Source organism: Magnolia sinica, chromosome 3 (genome assembly GCF_029962835.1).
Source record: "Magnolia sinica isolate HGM2019 chromosome 3, MsV1, whole genome shotgun sequence".
Classification (NCBI taxonomy): Eukaryota; Viridiplantae; Streptophyta; class Magnoliopsida; order Magnoliales; family Magnoliaceae; genus Magnolia; species Magnolia sinica.
Genome location: NC_080575.1, coordinates 25,989,667 through 26,009,586, shown reverse-complemented (window position 1 = coordinate 26,009,586; position 19,920 = coordinate 25,989,667). Strand labels below are relative to the sequence as shown.

The 19,920-nt window shown below is 40.6% G+C and overlaps 1 protein-coding gene and 1 non-coding gene across 2 annotated transcripts; one reads left to right on the top strand and one right to left on the bottom strand.

The window, feature by feature from the left end:
• Positions 1–4,548: 4,548 nt before the first annotated feature.
• Positions 4,549–4,655, bottom strand: LOC131241832 (small nucleolar RNA R71). Its single transcript, XR_009169400.1, has one exon. It is a non-coding gene; the product is annotated as a small nucleolar RNA R71 (small nucleolar RNA).
• Positions 4,656–5,672: 1,017 nt separating this feature from the next.
• Positions 5,673–19,606, top strand: LOC131238836 (uncharacterized; the record flags this gene model as incomplete). The annotated part of the gene is made up of 6 exons (XM_058236433.1): positions 5,673–5,911; positions 6,087–6,570; positions 7,018–7,276; positions 7,843–7,894; positions 8,273–8,843; positions 19,475–19,606. Coding segments are annotated over 6 exons (1,737 nt in total), but the record flags the coding sequence as incomplete, so codon positions are not given.
• Positions 19,607–19,920: the final 314 nt, after the last annotated feature.

Sequence of the window (19,920 nt, the reverse complement as noted above, 5' to 3'; positions counted from 1 at the left end):
TCTATGTTCACCCTGCTCAAAATGTGATGATAGATTTGATTAAAAATGGATTTAATCCAACATATAGGGTGTGGAACATGCACGGTAAGCATGCGTCACCAAAGTGTACTGAACGTGCACCAACTTTTCACTAGTACCCCAATGTGATAGACTTAAGCAACACTGTCAAGACGGGTGTTGAAGACCTCGGTGGTAATAACCTAGACAAAGTTATTCAAGATGAGTCTAACGTAGCCCCCAAACCTGAAGACGCTATTGGAGATGCTTCGACCAATAAGTTTGAAGCTAATCTATGAGATGCGATGACTGAGTTGTATCCCGGTTGTCACGAATTCACTATGCTGACTTTCATTGTACAACTTTTTAAATTAAAGTTGAACTATGGATGGATTAAACAAAACTTTATAACACTCTTTCAACTAATCCAAAGTGTGTTGTCATCCAGTAATAAGACCTTAATTAATACCTACCAAGCGAAGAAGATCATTACAAAGTTGGGTCTTAATTACCAGAAGATCCATGCATGTCCAAATGACTGCATGTTATATGGAGAGAGCACGCGACGAAGACGAGTTGTCTAAACTGTGGTACTTCTAGGTATAAGACAAAATTATATCATACCCAGTTGTTGCATAGATTTACACACATGATACTGTTTATCGGACTAATTTAATCGTGTTTGTAATGCAGGGTGTGTTTAAGAGCCTGGACTGAAAAAAGGGTGGTAAAATGCATGGATTCGACGCTCCAGAAGCACCAAGGCAAGGCACGGACTCTAGAAGACCAAGAACGAAGGAATTACACATCAGGGACCCAAGAAAATCAAGGAATTGAAGCTCAAGAAAAGTGTCCATAATGCAAGATCACAGGGTTCTCACCACCCGATCAGTTCGAAACTCCATACGTGGCCTGAGGACCATAAATAAACCGTACACGTGAAATTTCATCCATTGGATCCCTCTGGAAGTGGTCCAATGCATAGATCAGCCCCTTTAATCGTTATGTGGGACCCGCCTGATATCTGGATATGCTTCAAAGTTGGTCTAGACGGTTAAAATGAGATGAGTGAACGGATGGACGGATCAGATTTTACTCATACGTCACCTTGGAACCCAAACACGTGACGTGTGTATACGAGGAGTGTATAGAGCGGACGTGCACCATAATTCAAGAAATCGGTCAGCGTGCGCTGACCGATATTTCTTCAAAAAAATCTCAAAAACCAGCGCCTTCACTGCCGATTGCCGTTTTTTGTTTGTGGGACCCATCCATCATGAACTCTGATGATCAGAACCTTTCATTGTGTCCCAAGGGTGCCTATAAGCCTCACCTAGGTGTCCTTTTGGACCCATGAACGTAATAACAGGAAGACTTCCGTCCAAACGGAAGATGGACGGTGGAGTAGAAAAACTTGTGGACCACATTGGAATCAGCTCGGTCTGGGTCTGTCTGTATATTTTTTCATCCTAAAGACAATGGACGGTATGGATTTCTATGAAACATCTTCCTGGGGCCCACCGATCATCACAGCGCTGAAACGCGCAGGCTCTGTTTCACAACAGAGCCTGCGGGCGAATCTCGTGGGCCACCATCACACTTCAAAGGACCAATCCGGACCGTCCATCATGAGCCCACGGTCCCTATCATCTAAGCCTAGGTGGCAACATATCGAGAAATAACGAAAGATCGGTTTTCAACAGTCTAAACGGAGGATGATGGTGCAAAGAAAAGTTATGTGGGCCACACCGAAACCAATTGAAAACCATCGCTTCCTGAATGATTTTGCGAGGTAAAACTACTGAATGGAGTGGATTTCCACGATGACGCAGATCATGGGCCCCACCAAGAATCAGCATACTTTGATTTACGCAGGTTGCGCGTCTGGAGAAACCCGGACGATCCGGGTCGTTCTGCAAGCTTGGCTCGGAGCAGGCCATCAATCCTAACCATCCAAATCATTCTATCAGGGTGGCCGACCATCATCGGAGAACCTGAACAGTTCAGATCTTGCATTCGACGGCTCATCTCGCTGATCACCTCACCCAGACGCATCTACCTGCTGTGTCTTGTTTCGCTGCGTAAAAGAAACGAGCTGGCACATCGACTCCAGCCAGGTCTCTCCAACTGCTAGCAGATTATATAGCAAGGAAAGAAGGAGAAGAAGGGTACTATAAAAAAGAGTAGGGAGGCATGAATTAAAAGGGAGGAAAAAAAAAGAAGGAGAGAGAAGCAGTTACGGTTTGGTCGACGGCTGGAGAGAGAAGGAGGGAAGCAGGGACTGCTGCTGCTGCTGCTCGCTCCTGTTTTTGGCTTTTGACGAAGAAAGAGAAACGGAGGAAGGTTTTGGGTCGTCTGGCAGCGTGAGGATTAAAGGAAGAAAAGAAAAAAAAAACGAGAAGAGAGGGAGATCAAAGCGAAGTCGGCTGCATGTCATCTTTGGACGGGAGCAGAGGCTTGGACGGTTGAGTTCTTCCTTTTTCTCTTCTTCTTCTTTTTTTTTTCCGTTTTCTTTTCCTTTCTATTTGTTTTGGGTTTAGGCCAATCATGAGTGGCTAAACCTCTTAGCTAGGGCTAAGAGGTGAAGCCTGTAGCGAGATGGGAGAGTTTATTCTATGCATTTAATTTAAAATTTCTGAACTTAATGTGATTTTTAAGTTGATAATTCAAGGAATATTTTCTCAGTATTTAATGGTCTGTTGTGACTGAAATTACAATGGATTTGCAATGGCTTTGAATATTTCTCTTTCTCTTTTAATGTTTATGACGTCAGGAGGCCCTGTTGTTCACCATCGTCTCCTGGGCATGGTAGGATGACAGTACCCTTCCTGATCTTCATACATTGTTGATTGGTTGGTAATTAGTTTAATCCTGTTGTTTACTTTGTCTCCTGGGCATGGTTAGATGATGGAATCCATTCTAATTCATGCACCTTTCATCTCTTGAAACCTATATCAATGGCAGTTCAGTAAATTTCCATAATTTGGGATCCTGGCATACGATCTCCCTGATCTCTACAAGTGGATCCTCTGAATCCCTAGTTCCCCTTCTCTGAATTCCTTAAAGTCTTAGAAAATTCTTCCACAATTAATTCTTAAGGTCTATTTGGTTTAGATCACATCTTAGTCTAGTTCTAGTTCTACTTGGTTTCAGATAACGTACAGGTATCAGTCCCTGTGGATTCGACCTCGGTCTTACCGAGTTTATTACTACATCACAACCCTATACTTGGGGAGTGAACAAGTTTTTGGCGCCGTTGCCGGGGACTGACGGTTACGATTTTCTGAAATTAATTGGTTTTAGGATTAGTTTAAGATTAGGATTTTACTGACCTTAGTTTTATTTATTTATTTATTTATTTCTATTTGAGTTCAAAACTAACTTGTTTCCTATTTTGTAGGATCTGGACATAAGTTTCTCAATTGGTAATTCCTTCCTAATCTCTCTACTTTTTCTGTTTTTAGAATTAAGGTGTAAATTTTAGAATTTTTCTAATTCTAGGAAATAGTTTATTTTTAGAATTTAGGTTATTTCTTTCCCTTTTTAGAAATTAACTTTCTATTTTTGTTTCATCTTAGTAACTTTCTAATTCTAACACTTTTAGAATCTAATTTTGTTTCCTAATTTATTTTTAGAATATTTGTTTAGAAACTAACCTTCCTATTTTATAGGCCTTTAAGATAGAAATTTCTAATTTGGTAAGCTCTTTCCCTACTTCTTATCTTTCAGTTCTCTTTTAATAATCTACTTTCTAGTTTAGATCTTTCCTAATTTATTTTAGAAATCTCCACTTTCTTTTAAAAATTCCTTCTTTTAGAAATTGATTTACTGCTATTTTTCTTTTTAGAATCTAACTTATTTTGTTTTATTTTGCGGGTCCTTAACTTAGGGGCATCAATTTGGTAATTTCTTTCCAACTCCTCTCTCTTTTCTTTTTAGATTTCTTTTCCTTTCTTAGGATTAGACTTTGAATTTGATTGAGGGTCGCGAGTGTTTCATGCCCAAGTGGGCCCGTGACAACACTCGACGTCTCTTGATCGAAGGAGGATTAGTTGAGGGGTTGATTATCCATCGCAGATTAGACACCGCTCGAAATCCTCTGAGTTAACTGAATATGGTGAAGACCAACCTCCTCTACTTCCACCCAGGGTGGAGGATACCCAGGATGAAAATGAGGTGCAACAGGCACCCCCGCCTCGTACTTTACGAGATTTTCTACAACCGGCGGGAGTGAGTACGCCCTCATGCATGATTTTTCCTGAAAACACAGGACAAATGGACATCAAGCCAGGAGTTATCCAACTCCTTCCCAAATTCCATGGACTTGAATCTGAAAGTCCATATTTACATTTGAAAGAGTTCGATGAGATAATAGCTACATTATGTTTTCCTAATGTATCTGAGGATACAATTAGGCTGAAACTCTTTCCTTTCTCCTTAAAAGAGAAAGCTAAGACGTGGTTACATTCACTGCGTCCTAGATCCATTGGCACATGGAACGATATGCAGAGGGAATTCATAAAAAAATTCTTCCCACATCATAAAACGATTACCCTCAGAAAAGCGATCATGAACTTTGCCCAAAAGGAAGATGAAACATTCTTTCAATGTTGGGAAAGGTTCAAAGATTTGGTCAGTTCATGCCCACAACACGGATTTGAAACGTGGCGCATTACAAATTTTTTCTATGATGGACTGACATCTTCCATGCGCCAAATGGTCGAGACAATGTGTAATGGAGAGTTCATTAATAAAGATATCGACGAGGTATGGGACTACCTCGATAGTTTGGCTGAAAAAACACAATCTTGGGACTATTACCCAAAGTCGAACACCACGTCTAGGCCGACTCAATTAAAGGAGAAAGGTGGATTATATCTCTTGAAAGAAGAGGATGATCTCAAGTGTAAAGTGACTACGCTCATAAGGAAAGTTGAGGCCATGGAAGGAAAGAAGGATAAGGTCAATGAAATTGTTTGCAGCATCTGTGATTGCAACATTCACACAACTGAAAACTGTCCTACAATACCCGCTTTCGAGGAGTGTTGAATGAACAAGCCAATGCCGTAAATAACTATCAAAGACCTTTTACTGGACCTAACTCCAATACATACAATCCTGGCTGGAAAAATCATCCAAACTTTAGTTGGAGGAATGGACAAACGGCGACTCCTCCAGGTTTCTTCAATCAAAATCCAAATCAAGTGAAACCTCAAGAGGAACCGGTTCAAAATCCCATACAAGAGCTGGCTCAGGCAATGCGGGGAATCACAGATTTCATGCAAAAAATAGATTCTCGTATGACGGTTATAGAAAAGGGGATGCTTCCTGCACAACCTCTCCCCAATCCTAAACCGCAGTACGAGAATAATGATCCCAGCTCTTCAAATCAGATGGGACATGCTAAATCCATCACCACTCTTAGGAGTGGGAAGATCATTGATAAAACTCTTCCGGTTAGGCCCGAAAAGCCTCAAGAACCAAAAGAGGACAACAATGATGGATCCAGTGATGTCCCACAAAAAGTGGAACCGGAACTTCTAGAGAAGCCAGTTGCTCCATTCCCCCAACGGTTGGTTTCACCAAAACCTCTCTCTAACTCTCAGGATATCTTAGAGGTGTTGAAACAGGTGAAAGTCAACATTCCTCTGCTTGATGTCGTTAAACAGATACCTTCATATGCCAAATTCCTAAAAGACTTATGCACGACCAAGCGACGGAAAATTATTCAAAAGAAAATCTTCTTGACTGAGAAAGTGAGTGCCATCCTGAAGCAAGACGTGCCGCAGAAATTCAAGGATCCCGGTAGCCCAACCATATCATGTGTAATCGGGAACCATCGAATTGATCACGCACTTCTTGACTTAGGAGCGAGTGTCAATTTGATTCCCTACTCGGTATACAAACAGTTGGGTTTGGGTGAATTAAAACCCACCCTAACCACACTACAACTTTCGATCGCTCTGTCGTGTACCAAGAGGGATAATTGAGGATGTGTTGGTCCAAGTTGATAGATTTTACTACCCTGTAGACTTTATCATCCTGGACACCGAACCCATCAATAACATGAGCACTCAGATTCCCGTCATTCTTGGTCGCCCATTCCTTGCCACGTCAAATGCAATTATCAATTGCAGGAATGGTATCATGACTATGTCTTTTGGAAATTTGACATTGGAGTCAAACATTTTTTTCAATAACGGCAGCAACTCAGAGGATGATGACGATTTCCACGACATTAACATGATTGACTCTTTCGTGGAAGATACGACACCGCTGACCTTATCCTCCGACCATCTGGAGACGTGCCTGGCCCACTCCCATGATTTTGATGATGACATGATTAGGGAGACGTGCGCCTTGCTTGATACTGCACCGGTACTTGAAGTTAACCGGTGGAGGCCACAATTTGAAGAATTACCACAAACCGATGTAGTGCCTCTACCGTCTAACCTCAAGCCGCCGAAGCTTGACCTAAAACCTTTGCCCTCTGATTTGAAATATGCCTATTTAGGTCAAGATGAGACATACCCGGTGGTGATCTCTGCCCACCTGGAGAAAGAACAGGAGAGTATGCTTATATCTACTCTCATTGAGCATAAAGGAGCCCTGGGATGGACGATAGCGGACCTCAAGGGAATCGATCCCTCGATTTGTACTCACCGCATATATCTTGAGGATAATGCAAAAACCGCTCGCAAAACACAACGTAGACTAAATCCAAACATGAAGGAAGTGGTTAAAGCCGAGGTTCTTAAACTACTGGACGTGGGTATTATATACCCTATATCTGATAGTCAATGGGTGAGTCCAACTCAAGTGGTCCCTAAGAAGTCCGGAATCACCATCGTAGCCAATGCTAATAATGAACTCGTGCCAACTAGAGTCACTACTGGTTGGAGAATGTGCATTGACTACAGGAAGTTGAATACCGTCACGAGGAAAGACCACTTTCCTTTACCATTCATTGATCAGATCCTGGAAAGGTTAGCTGGTCATTCCTATTACAGTTTCCTTGACGGGTATTCGGGCTACAACCAGATAGAGATAGCCCCTGAAGACCAGGAAAAGACCACATTTACATGTCCCTACGGCACCTTTGCCTATCGAAGGATGCCATTCGGACTATGTAATGCCCCTGCCACCTTTCAGCGATGTATGCTTAGTATTTTTTCTGACATGGTGGGGCAATATCTAGAGGTCTTCATGGATGATTTCTCTGTTTACGGTCCATCCTTCAGCGAGTGCTTGGAAAGTCTTAAATGTGTGCTGAAAAGATGTGAAGAAAAGAACCTGGTACTTAATTGGGAGAAGTGTCATTTCATGGTTCAGAAGGGAATTGTCCTTGGGCATATCATCTCGTCCAAAGGAATCGAGGTAGATAAGGCAAAAATCGATCTTATCTCTAACCTACCTCCACCCAAGAACATCAGAGACGTGCGATCCTTCTTAGGACACGCAGGATTTTACAGGAGATTCATAAAGGACTTTAGTCTTCTCTCTCGCCCTTTATGTAATCTTCTTCAAAAGGATGCTCCGTGCGAGTAGAATTGAGCAATGCCGGGAAGCTTTCACCAAGCTTAAGGGCACGTTAACCACCGCACCTATCATGCAGCACCCAACTCGAGCCTTCCTTTTGAGCTTATGTGCGACGCTTCGATTATGCTCTTGGGGCGGTCCTAGGCCGAGAAAAGATAAGAAGCCCTACGTCATTCATTACGCGAGTAGGACTCTAAATCCCGCCTGTGAACTACTCGACTACGGAAAAGGAACTCTTAGCTGTAGTGTTCGCCTTGGACAAATTTAGGTCCTACTTGATCGGATCCAAGATCATTATCTATACAGATCATGCGGCACTGAAGTATCTTCTCTCTAAGAATGATTCTAAGCCCCGCTTGATACGATGGATCCTTCTACTCCAAGAATTTGATTTGGAAATTAAAGATAAAAAAGGAGTAGAGAACGTAGTGGCCGATCACCTTTCTCGCCTTAATACCTCTGATTCCCTTGAGGCGACCCATATCAATGATATGTTCCCTGATGAACAACTGTTCAGAGTCTCCCATTCACCTTGGTTCGCTGATATTGCTAATTATCTTGCTACAGGTGCCATACCGACACAGTGGACTGCGCAAGATAAGAAGAAATTTTTCACCGAGGTGCGCAACTTTTTCTGGGATGATCCTTACTTATTTAAATATTGCCCAGACCAAATTCTAAGGAGATGTGTACCAGACGATGAGCATCAGAGCGTCATCTCCTTCTGTCACTCACAGGCCTGTGGTGGTCACTTTTCTGCTAAAAAGACCACGGCCAAGATTCTGCAGTGTGGCTTTTACTGGCCCACTATGTTTAGGGACACTCATGAGTTTTGCAAAGCTTGTGAGCGTTGTCAAAAATTGGGAGCATTGTCCCGTCGAAATATGATGCCTTTGAATCCCATTCTTATCATTGAAGCATTTGATTGCTGGGGCATCGATTTCATGGGACCATTCCCCCAATCGTTTGGGAATCTGTATATTTTGCTCGCCGTGGATTATGTCACTAAATGGGTCGAAGCGATTCCGTGTCGAAAGAATGACCATCGCACGGTCATTAAATTCCTAAAAGAAAACATCCTTTCTCGATTCGGAACGCCTCGAGCCATCATTAGTGATGGGGGCTCACACTTTTGTAATAGACCATTCGAGAGCTTAATGAAGAAATACGGTATCTCTCATAAGGTGAGCACCCCATACCATCCACAGACAAGTGGACAAGTTGAGATTTCCAATAGGGAGATTAAACATATTTTGGAGAAAACGGTTAACCCAGATCGTAAGGATTGGACAATCCGATTGACCGATGCTTTATGGGCATACCGTACCGCATTTAAAACTCCTATTGGAATGTCTCCCTTTAGACTTGTCTATGGGAAAGCTTGTCACTTGCCTGTGGAGTTAGAACATAAAGCGTACTGGGCGATCAAAAATCTTAATTTCAATCTGGACAACGCTGGCTCGCTACGCAAACTTCAATTGAATGAACTTGAAGAAATCCGGAATGATGCGTACGATAATTCGAGAATTTACAAGGACAAGATGAAAGCATTTCATGACCAAAACATTTTGCGAAAATCATTCACGCCAGGCCAGAAAGTCCTTTTGTATAATTCTCGATTACATCTCTTTCCGGGTAAGCTTCGATCTCGTTGGACCGGCCCTTACATTGTTGTTACTGTTTTTCCTCATGGGGCCGTTGAGATAAGAGATCCCGACAATGGCAAGGAGTTTAAAGTAAATGGACATCGTTTAAAGCCATTTGTCGAGAAATTTGATTCAGAGGACATGTCCATGCCTCTGACTGATCCTGTTTACCAGGACTGATCTCCTAGTCTGATGGAGGTATAGGTAGGTTTATCGCTTTCTTAGGTCTAGGGTAGTTGCTTTATTTGTCTGGCTGAAGACGGTAAACTTAGCGCTCCTGGGAGGCAACCCAGTTCTTCATTTTATGTCATTTTTTTTCATTAGTCAGTTCAATGTTTGTGGGTAACATTACTGCAAACCCTCACGAGACTACAACTCGTCCACTAGGGGTAACCTAGGGGTTTAAAGGCTTGTTGCATGCGCTAAATGCAATCGAGAGCACCTGCGAAAGTGGTATAGGTAGGATTGTATTTTTGTTATTTTATTTGTTGGTTTCTCTCTTGTGCTGACCGCTCTTACGTAGAAATCTCTGAAAAGCTTCTTGATTCTTTCATCCAGGTATTATCTTTCCATCACTTCTTATTTACTTTTTGTCCCATGTGCATCGCATGCTTATTTCTTTTACATTGAGGACAATGTGAATTTTAGGTTGGGGGTGGGAGATTATGTCACCTAATCAGCATTTTCTTGGTCTTGTACAAAAGCTGTGAAAATTTTAAAAATTTTCTGACATTTTGTTGAATTTGAAGTGATTTTGATAACCATCTTGGATTTAAAATTACAAGATAAGTGAAGTTGGTAATTTATGACTCTTGGATTCAGTCATCTATCAAATTTCAGAGCTAAGTTTGAATTGTTAATCCATTATTAGAATTTGTAAACATTGGTTGAGTCATGAATTCGCAGGACACATCTCGCTTGCATATTAAGGTTTCAGTTCGATATTAAAGGATTAACTTGGTAATCACTAAACATGAAAGGAACCAACTTGGAAAATTGAAAGGATTAGGAGAATGGTCTACACCATAGGTTTGCTCCCTATAGGTGTAGATTTAATTCCCCATGAATGATATGTGAACAAGTTGGGTGTACAGTCCTTACCTTAGGTTTGCTCCCTATAAGTAAGGATTTGATTTCCCTTCTTGACATTACTTTCAATGGAAAAGTCAAAAAACTGAAGGAATGAAAAGATGATCTTTGAGGCAAGCTTTGGTTATTATGAATTCTCTTGTTGATTACCAACGATATCCTGAAATAAAGAATTGAATATTAATGCTGAAAGTTGGGATTACACTTTACATCTGTGGAACTCAATGTTTAGGATTATTTCTAATTAAGGGACTAATACTTTGAATGAAGTTTGCCGTGTGTTTGAGTCTAGGAGAGAGTAAAGCCCAACATTCATGAATTGTTGAATTCTGAATATCTAGATTGTTTTTCAAAATCACTCGAGTTCATAGAAATTCTCCTGTAATTCTCAACTTATTTTTCGCATATTTTGCTCGGGACTAGCAAAATGCTGGTTGGGGGTTGTGTTGAGGGTCAAATATTGCATATCAGACCCATTTATTGCATGGATTTATACGCACGATATTGTTTATCGGACTAATTTAATCGTGTTTGTAATGCAGGGTGTGTTTACAAGCCTGGACTGGGAAAGGATACTAAAATGCATGGATTCGACGCTCCAGAAGCACCAAGGCAAGGCACGGACTCTAGAAGACCAAGAACGAAGGAATTACACATCAGGGACCCAAGAAAATCAAGGAATTGAAGCTCAAGAAAAGTGTCCATAATGCAAGATCACAGGGTTCTCACCACCCGATCAGTTCGAAACTCCATACGTGGCCTGAGTACCATAAATGAACCGTACACGTGAAATTTCATCCATTGGATCCCTCTGGAAGTGGTCCAATGCATAGATCAGCCCCTTTAATCGTTATGTGGGACCCGCCTGATATCTGGATATGCTTCAAAGTTGGTCTAGACGGTTAAAATGAGATGAGTGAACGGATGGACGGATCAGATTTTACTCATACGTCACCTTGGAACCCAAACACGTGACGTGTGTATACGAGGAGTGTATAGAGCGGACGTGCACCATAATTCAAGAAATCGGTCAGCGTGCGCTGACCGATATTTCTTCAAAAAAATCTCAAAAACCAGCGCCTTCACTGCCGATTGCCGTTTTTTGTTTGTGGGACCCATCCATCATGAACTCTGATGATCAGAACCTTTCATTGTGTCCCAAGGGTGCCTATAAGCCTCACCTAGGTGTCCTTTTGGACCCATGAACGTAATAACAGGAAGACTTCCGTCCAAACGGAAGATGGACGGTGGAGTAGAAAAACTTGTGGACCACATTGGAATCAGCTCGGTCTGGGTCTGTCTGTATATTTTTTCATCCTAAAGACAATGGACGGTATGGATTTCTATGAAACATCTTCCTGGGGCCCACCGATCATCACAGCGCTGAAACGCGCAGGCTCTGTTTCACAACAGAGCCTGCGGGCGAATCTCGTGGGCCACCATCACACTTCAAAGGACCAATCCGGACCGTCCATCATGAGCCCACGGTCCCTATCATCTAAGCCTAGGTGGCAACATATCGAGAAATAACGAAAGATCGGTTTTCAACAGTCTAAACGGAGGATGATGGTGCTATCAAATGTGTTGTGGCCCACATGAGACTTAGATTTATCCTATATTTAACGTCATTGCTGGGCATGCCTTTGTAAATCTGATGGAGGGAGTGGATTTCCTGTCCAACTTCGATCATGGGCCCCACCAAGAATCAATGCAAGATGAACTGTGCAGGCTGCGCACTTCAGTAACCGGACGATCTGGGTCATTCTGCAAGCTTGGCTCGGATTGGGCCATCGATCCTAACCATCCAAATCATTCTTACGGGGTGGCCGACCATCACCGAAGAGCCTGAACGATTCAGATCTTGCACTTGACGGATCGTTTCGCTGAACACCTCACCCAGACGCACCTGTTATGTCTATTTTCGCTGCGGAGATGCTGCAAACAGTACTCGACTGACTCCAGCTTCCGACCCTTCCCTGCTATAAAAGAAAGAGTAGGGAGGCATGAAGGAAAGGAGGGAAAAAAAAAAGAAGGAGAGAGAAGCAGTTACGGTTTGGTCGACGGCTGGAGAGAGAAGGAGGGAAGCAGGGACTGCTGCTGCTGCTGTTCGCTCCTGTTTTTGGCTTTTGACGAAGAAAGAGAAACGGAGGAAGGTTTTGGGTCATCTGGCAGCGTGAGGATTAAAGGAAGAAAAGAAAAAAAAACGAGAAGAGAGGGAGATCAAAGCGAAGTCGGCTGCATGTCATCTTTGGACGGGAGCAGAGGCTTGGACGGTTGAGTTCTTCCTTTTTCTCTTCTTCTTCTTTTTTTTTTCCGTTTTCTTTTCCTTTCTATTTGTAAGGGGTCCTAGCATGATCCTGCTAGGCTAAACCTCTTAGCTAGGGCTAAGAGGTGAAGCTGTCGCGAGATGGGAGAGATTATTCTATGCATTTAATTTAAAATTTCTGAACTTAATGTGATTTTTAAGTTGATAATTCAAGGAATATTTTCTCAGTATTTAATGGTCTGTTGTGACTGAAATTACAATGGATTTGCAATGGCTTTGAGTATTTCTTTCTTCCTTTTGATGCTCATGACGTCAGGAAACCCTGTTGTTCACCATAGTCCCCTGGGCATGGTAGGATGACAGTACCCTTCCTGATCTTCATACATTGTTGAATGGTTGGTAATTAGTTTAATCCTGTTGTTTACTTTGTCTCCTGGGCATGGTTAGATGATGGAATCCATTCTAATTCATGCACCTTTCATCTCTTGAAACCTATATCAATGGCAGTTCAGTAAATTTCCATAATTTGGGATCCTGGCATACGATCTCCCTGATCTCTACAAGTGGATCCTCTGAATCCCTAGTTCCCCTTCTCTGAATTCCTTAAAGTCTTAGAAAATTCTTCCACAATTAATTCTTAAGGTCTATTTGATTTAGATTGCAACTTAGTCTAGTTCTAGTTCTATTTGGTTTCAGATAACGTATAAGTTTCAGTCCCTGTGGATTCGACCTCGGACTTACCGAGTTTATTACTACATCACAACCCTGCACTTGGGGTGTGAACATATAAGTCATTCAAAGTCGAGATGAGCTCAAGCATTTGGGAAGGTGTTAAAGTATTTTTCATTAATACCGAGGCTACAAAAAATGTATAATGTGCTAAGGGTGGCAAAAGAAATGACCTGGCACTTAACCGGAAAAATACAAAGTGGAAAGATGGGACATCCAGTTTACTCCAGCACATGGAAGTTTGTTGATAACAAGTATAAGGATTTTTCAGCCGAGTCTCGCAATGTTCGATTGGGTCTGGCCACAGATGGGTTTAACCCCTTTGGCACTTTCAGCACGTCATACAATTCTTGGCCTGTTATGTGTGTGACGTACAACCTTCCACCAAAGCTATATATGAAACCACAGTTTACTATGCTCACTTTGCTAATTGAGGGGTCACGATAGTCGGGGAAGGATATTAATGTTTATTTGAAACCATTGATTGCTATATTGCAAGACTTGTGGCGAAAAGGGATCACGACAATCGACGTATACCATGGAAACAAGTTCATCATGCGTGTCATCTTACTGTGGACAATCCACGACTTTCCCGCATATGGTAACGTTTCTAGTTGTAGGACCAGGGGTAAGAATGGTTGTCATGAATGTGGTCCTCACAAAAATTCCTTGCAACTACACTATAGAAAGAAACACATTTATATTGGTCATAGACGGTGGTTGCCACTAAAAGACAAGGCTAGAAAAGACAAGTGCAAGCACCTTCAATAAGAAGGCAGAAACGCGACCACAGCCGATTCATCTGACTGGGATTGAGGTCGAAAGCATCATTACGAAGCTGAATGTGCAGTGAAGAAAGATCGGAAAGAGGAAACAAATGGGTATAAAAGGAGGATAAGAACAAGTTGATTATGCTAAGTCAACGTGCTTCTTCAAACAGTCCATATTATTTGATCTGGAGTACTAAAAGGATATTCTCGTATGCCACAACCTTGATGTTATGCACATCGAGAAAAATGTATGTGAAATCCATGTTGCATTGATGTTGAACACGGTGGGCAAAACCAATGATGACGATAATGCACGCAAGAACTTGAAGGGGCTGGGAATTAAGAAGCGTTTATAACTAGAAAATACTAACAGCAAGGTAATCCAGAAACGAAGTCCTTTCTAGCCCCGAAAAGAAGAGAAAAAACTTTTCATCCAGACTTTACGTGAGTTGCGTGTTCCAGTCAATTTTAGTAGAAATTGGAAGAACATCATAAAGGAATATAGAGTGAATTTAAAAGGAATAAAGTTTCATAATTACCACATGTTGATATAACAACTGCTTTCAATTTTGATCCAACATGTACTCAGGAATAGTAAGCCCATGCGCGCTATAATTAGAAGCTTTAGTACGTTCTTCAATGCCCTGTGCTCGTAAACTATATATATTGACATGCTAATGACTCTCGAGAAGAGCATGACTAAGACATTATATGAGCTTGAGATTACATGCCCTCATTTAATTTTTGTTGTAATGATGCATATGCCGATCCGCTTGGCTTATGAGGCCCGCGTGGTCATATATACTATCGATGGATGTATCCATTCGAAAGGTATAATATGATTTTAATGTCAATAAATCGGTGGAGCATCTGTAATTACATTTCTAATGTGTCGTTAACTCGTTTAGGTTCATGAATACATTTAAGGCATACGTTCGCAATAAGACACGACCTGAAGGTTGTATAGCAGAACGATACATTCAAGAGGAGACACTTATATATTGCAACCAATATAGACGCAAAACCAATACAAGCCTCTTGGAGAAACTGGAAAAGCGTTTTGATGGATCAATTTCACTCCCGTCAAAGTTACAAGATATTGTTGACGAGGTCGGCCCAGTTGGCCCTAGTCAGAGTGTCAACTTAGAAGGTATTAAATACGAATATGCTCGTTCCTGGGTACTGAAGAGTCAACCCAACCATGATATACGGCAATGGTATATACAAGACTTAGCTCATATGTATGTGTTCTTCATTTTAGGTAATTTTGATTCAACAACATTATAACAACAATCCTTTAAAAAAATATTTTTTTTAAAAAAATGTTAATTTTGTAACCTTCTTAAAATGTTGTAACAGCCTTCTTAGAATCATAATTCAAAATTGTAACAACCTTCTTAAAATTGTCAAATCCTGATTGGCACGTTAAGAAGGTTGTTACAACATTGACAAATGTTTTAGGATTGTTGTTATAGTGTTGTTGAATCAAAATTGCGTAAAATGAAGAAGACATACATACGAGCTAAGTTTAATATATACACTTGTCATGTATCATAGTTGGGTTGATTCTTCAGTACCCAGGTGCGAGCCTGTTCGAATTCAATACCTTTTAAGATGACACTTTGACCAAGGCTGACTGGGTCGACCTCGTCAACGTTGAAGTCGTCAACAACATCTTGCAACTTCGGCAGAGTGAAATTGATACATTAAAACATTTTTCCAGTTTCTCTAAGAGGCTTGTATTGTTTTTGCATATATATTGGTTATAATATATGTGTCCCCTCCTGAATGTATCGTTCTATTATACAACATTCAGATCGTATCTTATTGCGAATGAAAGCCTTAAACGTCTTCATTGAACCTAAACAAATTAATGACACGTTAGAAATATAATTACAGATGCTCTGCCGGTTTATTCACATTAAAATCATATCATACCTTTCGAATGGATATATCTATTGATAGTAAAGAGTACCACATAGCGAGCCTCATAAGCCAAGCGGATCGGCAAATGCATAATCACAACAAAAATTGAAGGAGTGCATGTAATCTCAAGCTCATGTAACGTCCTAGTCATGCCCTTCTCAAGAGACATTAGCATGTCAATATCTATGGTTCGCGAGCATAGGACATTGAAGAATGTACTAAAGCTTCTAATTATAGCACGCATGGGTTTGCTATCCCTGAATGTATGTTGGATCAAAATTAAAAGCAGATGTTACATCAACACGTGGTAATCATGAGACTTCATTCCCTTTAAATCCACACTATCTTCCTTTACGATGTTCTTCCAATTCCAACTAAAATCGACCGGAACATGCAACTCATGTAAAATCTAGATGAAAAGTTCTCTCCTTTTCAGAGGAAGAACTGATATCGTTTCTGGATCACCTTGCCATTAATATTTTCTAGCCACAGACGTTTCTTAATTCACAGCCGCTTCAAGTTCTTACGTGCATTAACATCATCCTTGGTTTTACCTGCCGTGTTCAACATCAATGCAACATAGATTTCACATACATTTTTCTCGATGTGCATAACAACAAGGTTGTGGCATACGAAAATATCCTTCCAGTACTCTAGATTAATTAATATTAACCGCTTGAAAAAGCACGTTGACTCAGCATCATCAACTTGCTCTTGTACTCCTTTTGAACCCCTTTGTTTCCTCTTTACGATCTTTCCCCATTGCACATTCAGCTTCGTGACGATGCTTTTGACCTCAATCTCAGTCAGACCAATCGACTGTAGTCACGGCTCCGCCTTCTTATTGAATGTGTCTGCACTTGTGTCCTTTTAAGCCTCGTCGTTTAGTGGTAACCATTGTCTATGATCTATATAAGTGTGTTTCTTTTCATAGTGTAGTCAAAAGGAATTTATATAGGAACCACATGCAGGACAACCATACTTACCCTTGGTCCTACAACCGAAAACGTTACCATATGCAGGAAAGTTGTGGATTGTCCACAGTAAGATAACACGCATGTTAAACTTGTTTCCATGGTACGCGTCGACTGTCGTGATCCCTTTTCGCCATAAGTTTTGCAACTCAGCAATTAATGGTTCCAAATAAACATCAATATCCTTCCCCGGCTGTCGTGGCCCCTCAATGAGCAAAGTGAGCATAGTAAACTACGATTTCATACATAGCTTTGGTGGAAGGTTGTACTTCACACACATAACAAACCAAGAACTGTTCGATGTGTTGAAAGTGCCAAAGGGGTTAAACCCATCTGTGGCCAGAACCAATCGAACATTGCGAGACTCGGTTGAAACATCCTTATACTTGTTATCAATAAACTTCTATGTGCTAGAGTCAACTAGATGTCCCATCTTTCCACTCTGTATTTTTCTGGTTAAGTGTTAGGTCATCTCTTGTCACCCTTGGCACATTGTACATTCTTTGTAGCCTTGGTGTTAATGAAAAATATCTTAACACCTTCGCAAATACTTGAGCTCATCTCGACTTCAAATCTAATTCTATATTATATCTAGAAGTACTACAGTTTGGACAACTCATCTTTGTCTCATGCTCTCTCTAGTATAACATGCAATTATTTAGACATGCATGGATCTTCTGGTAATCAAGACCCAACTTTGTAATGATCTTCTTCACTTGGTAGGTATTAACTAGGGTCTTATTACCAGATGGCAACACATTTCGTTCACTTCATCCATAGTTCACCTTTAATTTAAAAAGTTGTACAATGAAAGTCAGCACGATGAATTCGTGACAACCAAGACAGCTCAGTCATCGCATCTCGTAAATTTGCTTCAAACTCATTGAATGAAGCATCTTCAATAATGTCTTCAACTTTGGGGGCTACGTTAGGCTCATCTTGAATAACTTTATCCAGGTTATTACCATCGAAGTCTTCAACAACCGTATTGACAATGTTGTTTAAATCTACCACACTAGGGTACTAGTGAGAAGTTGGTGCACATTCGGTACACTTGGGCGATGCATGCTCATCGTGCATGTTCCACACCCTATATATTGGATTAAATCCATTTTTAATCAAATCTATCATCACATCTTCGATTAGGCAAAGTAAACGTAGATATCTATATTTGGTACATGGACAATGAATGGTTTCTCTACTAGGAAGAGGTTCTTTTATGAAATTCACAAAGTTCATCATACCATTTATAAATTGTGGTTCCCGATAATGTAGAGTAATCCACTCCCTGGGGTTCATTGGATACGACATCTTTAGTTATGTTGTATACATGTAAAATGTACATAAACATAATAATCAGGAATCAGTTCACAATTGTATCGATCGTCTAGACAAATGTGATCACTAATTTAGTTATCCATAAAAAAAAATAAAAATAAAAAAATAAAAAAAAGGTGCTCTCTTAGTCAATTAACCACGTTATGGGTCGATTGAAAATTGGCCTAGTCAACCGAGTTACTTGCCCGGTCAAGAGTTTTTGCCAGCCCAATGACTATTCCAAAAATCAGCTACTAAAAGATTCCTAGAAATATGTCTATGTCATCCTGGGAAAGTAAAGGATATAAAAAGGAAAGAGAATAAAGCAAAATTGAAATATAATAATAAAGAACATAATAAAGTGAATGCCATCCAAACTTCTGTGTGGGCCCAACATGTTCATTTCAACTACTAGTTGAAAACAAGCATAATTGTTATTAGGGACAGTTAAGGAACTTGAATTGACTTGATGGGCAGCCGGGGTTGGTCGACTCGAAGACAACTCGATGTCTAATAATTAATCAATATTTAGTCGTAACGAATGACTAGAATCATAGTTCAAAAACTCGCTAACAGGACTCAGAAATCAGGAGAGCCAACTCGACTTGACAAGATTTAGGGGTCGTTTAGATGCCTGTAATTTTTTTAGTTGTAAACACATTACGCCTTAAAAGAGTTTTAGGTGTAATCGGTTTACATGCTATTCCGTTTGGCTTTTAAGTAGTAATCTCTTTACAGGTTAACAAATTGTGTGTTTGGCTAGCTTGTAAAGCATGTAGCTATAAAGACTTTACCTGTAAAGTGTGTTTAGCTAGCCATTAAAGCATGTAGCTATAAAGACTTTACCTGTAATATCAAATATGAATTTTTACCACGTTTCATATTACAGCTAAAAAGAGATCATGATGGAGTTTGGCAAGTCTTCACCAGCACATGGGCATTTCTTGTGCTATTATCAGCTAGAGGAATGCTCACACCATCTTAATGGACGGAAAGTAGCTTTTGATTGAGTTGCATTTGTCAAAAGGTCAAAGCAGTTAACATGGCTGAAAGGGTGGCTTGAACAGCCATGTGACAGTAAGCAAAAGCTTCAAGAAGAGAGTTTTACACATGCTAACAACCACTTCCTCTCTGAAAAATAACTTTTCTAAACTTATCATTTTTTCTCTCCTTTCCTAGCGCATTTTTGTAGTTTTCTGTACTGTTAATCTATCCTTGCAGAAAAAGATAACAAACATTGAATTTCTGGTGACTCATTGCCGGAGTTGCTCAGGGCCAATGATCAAGCAATGCTTGTTGAAGATTGAAGAGATTTGGGCTTCATTATACTCTCTGGGGATGAATTTTCTGTAACCCAATCTCGGATTTGGGCTTCATTTATAAGGGGGGCAAATCCCGTTTTAAGGAAAGCAACTTCACCAGCAACTTGAAGCGGCTTTCCTTCACATTTAAGTCACAGCATGTTTCAAGAGTTGTTTGGTAGCAACAAAAGTTTAGTTTGACAAACACATATACCACGATTTGTCTCCCACTTGTTTACATAAAACCAAATAAATGAAAGATTATTTATCGTGTTTTACAAAAACTAGAGACCACCTTATCTCTATCTCTATAATGGTATATGATAAGTTGGAAGTAATTCAATGGGTAGACATTAACTTATGGTC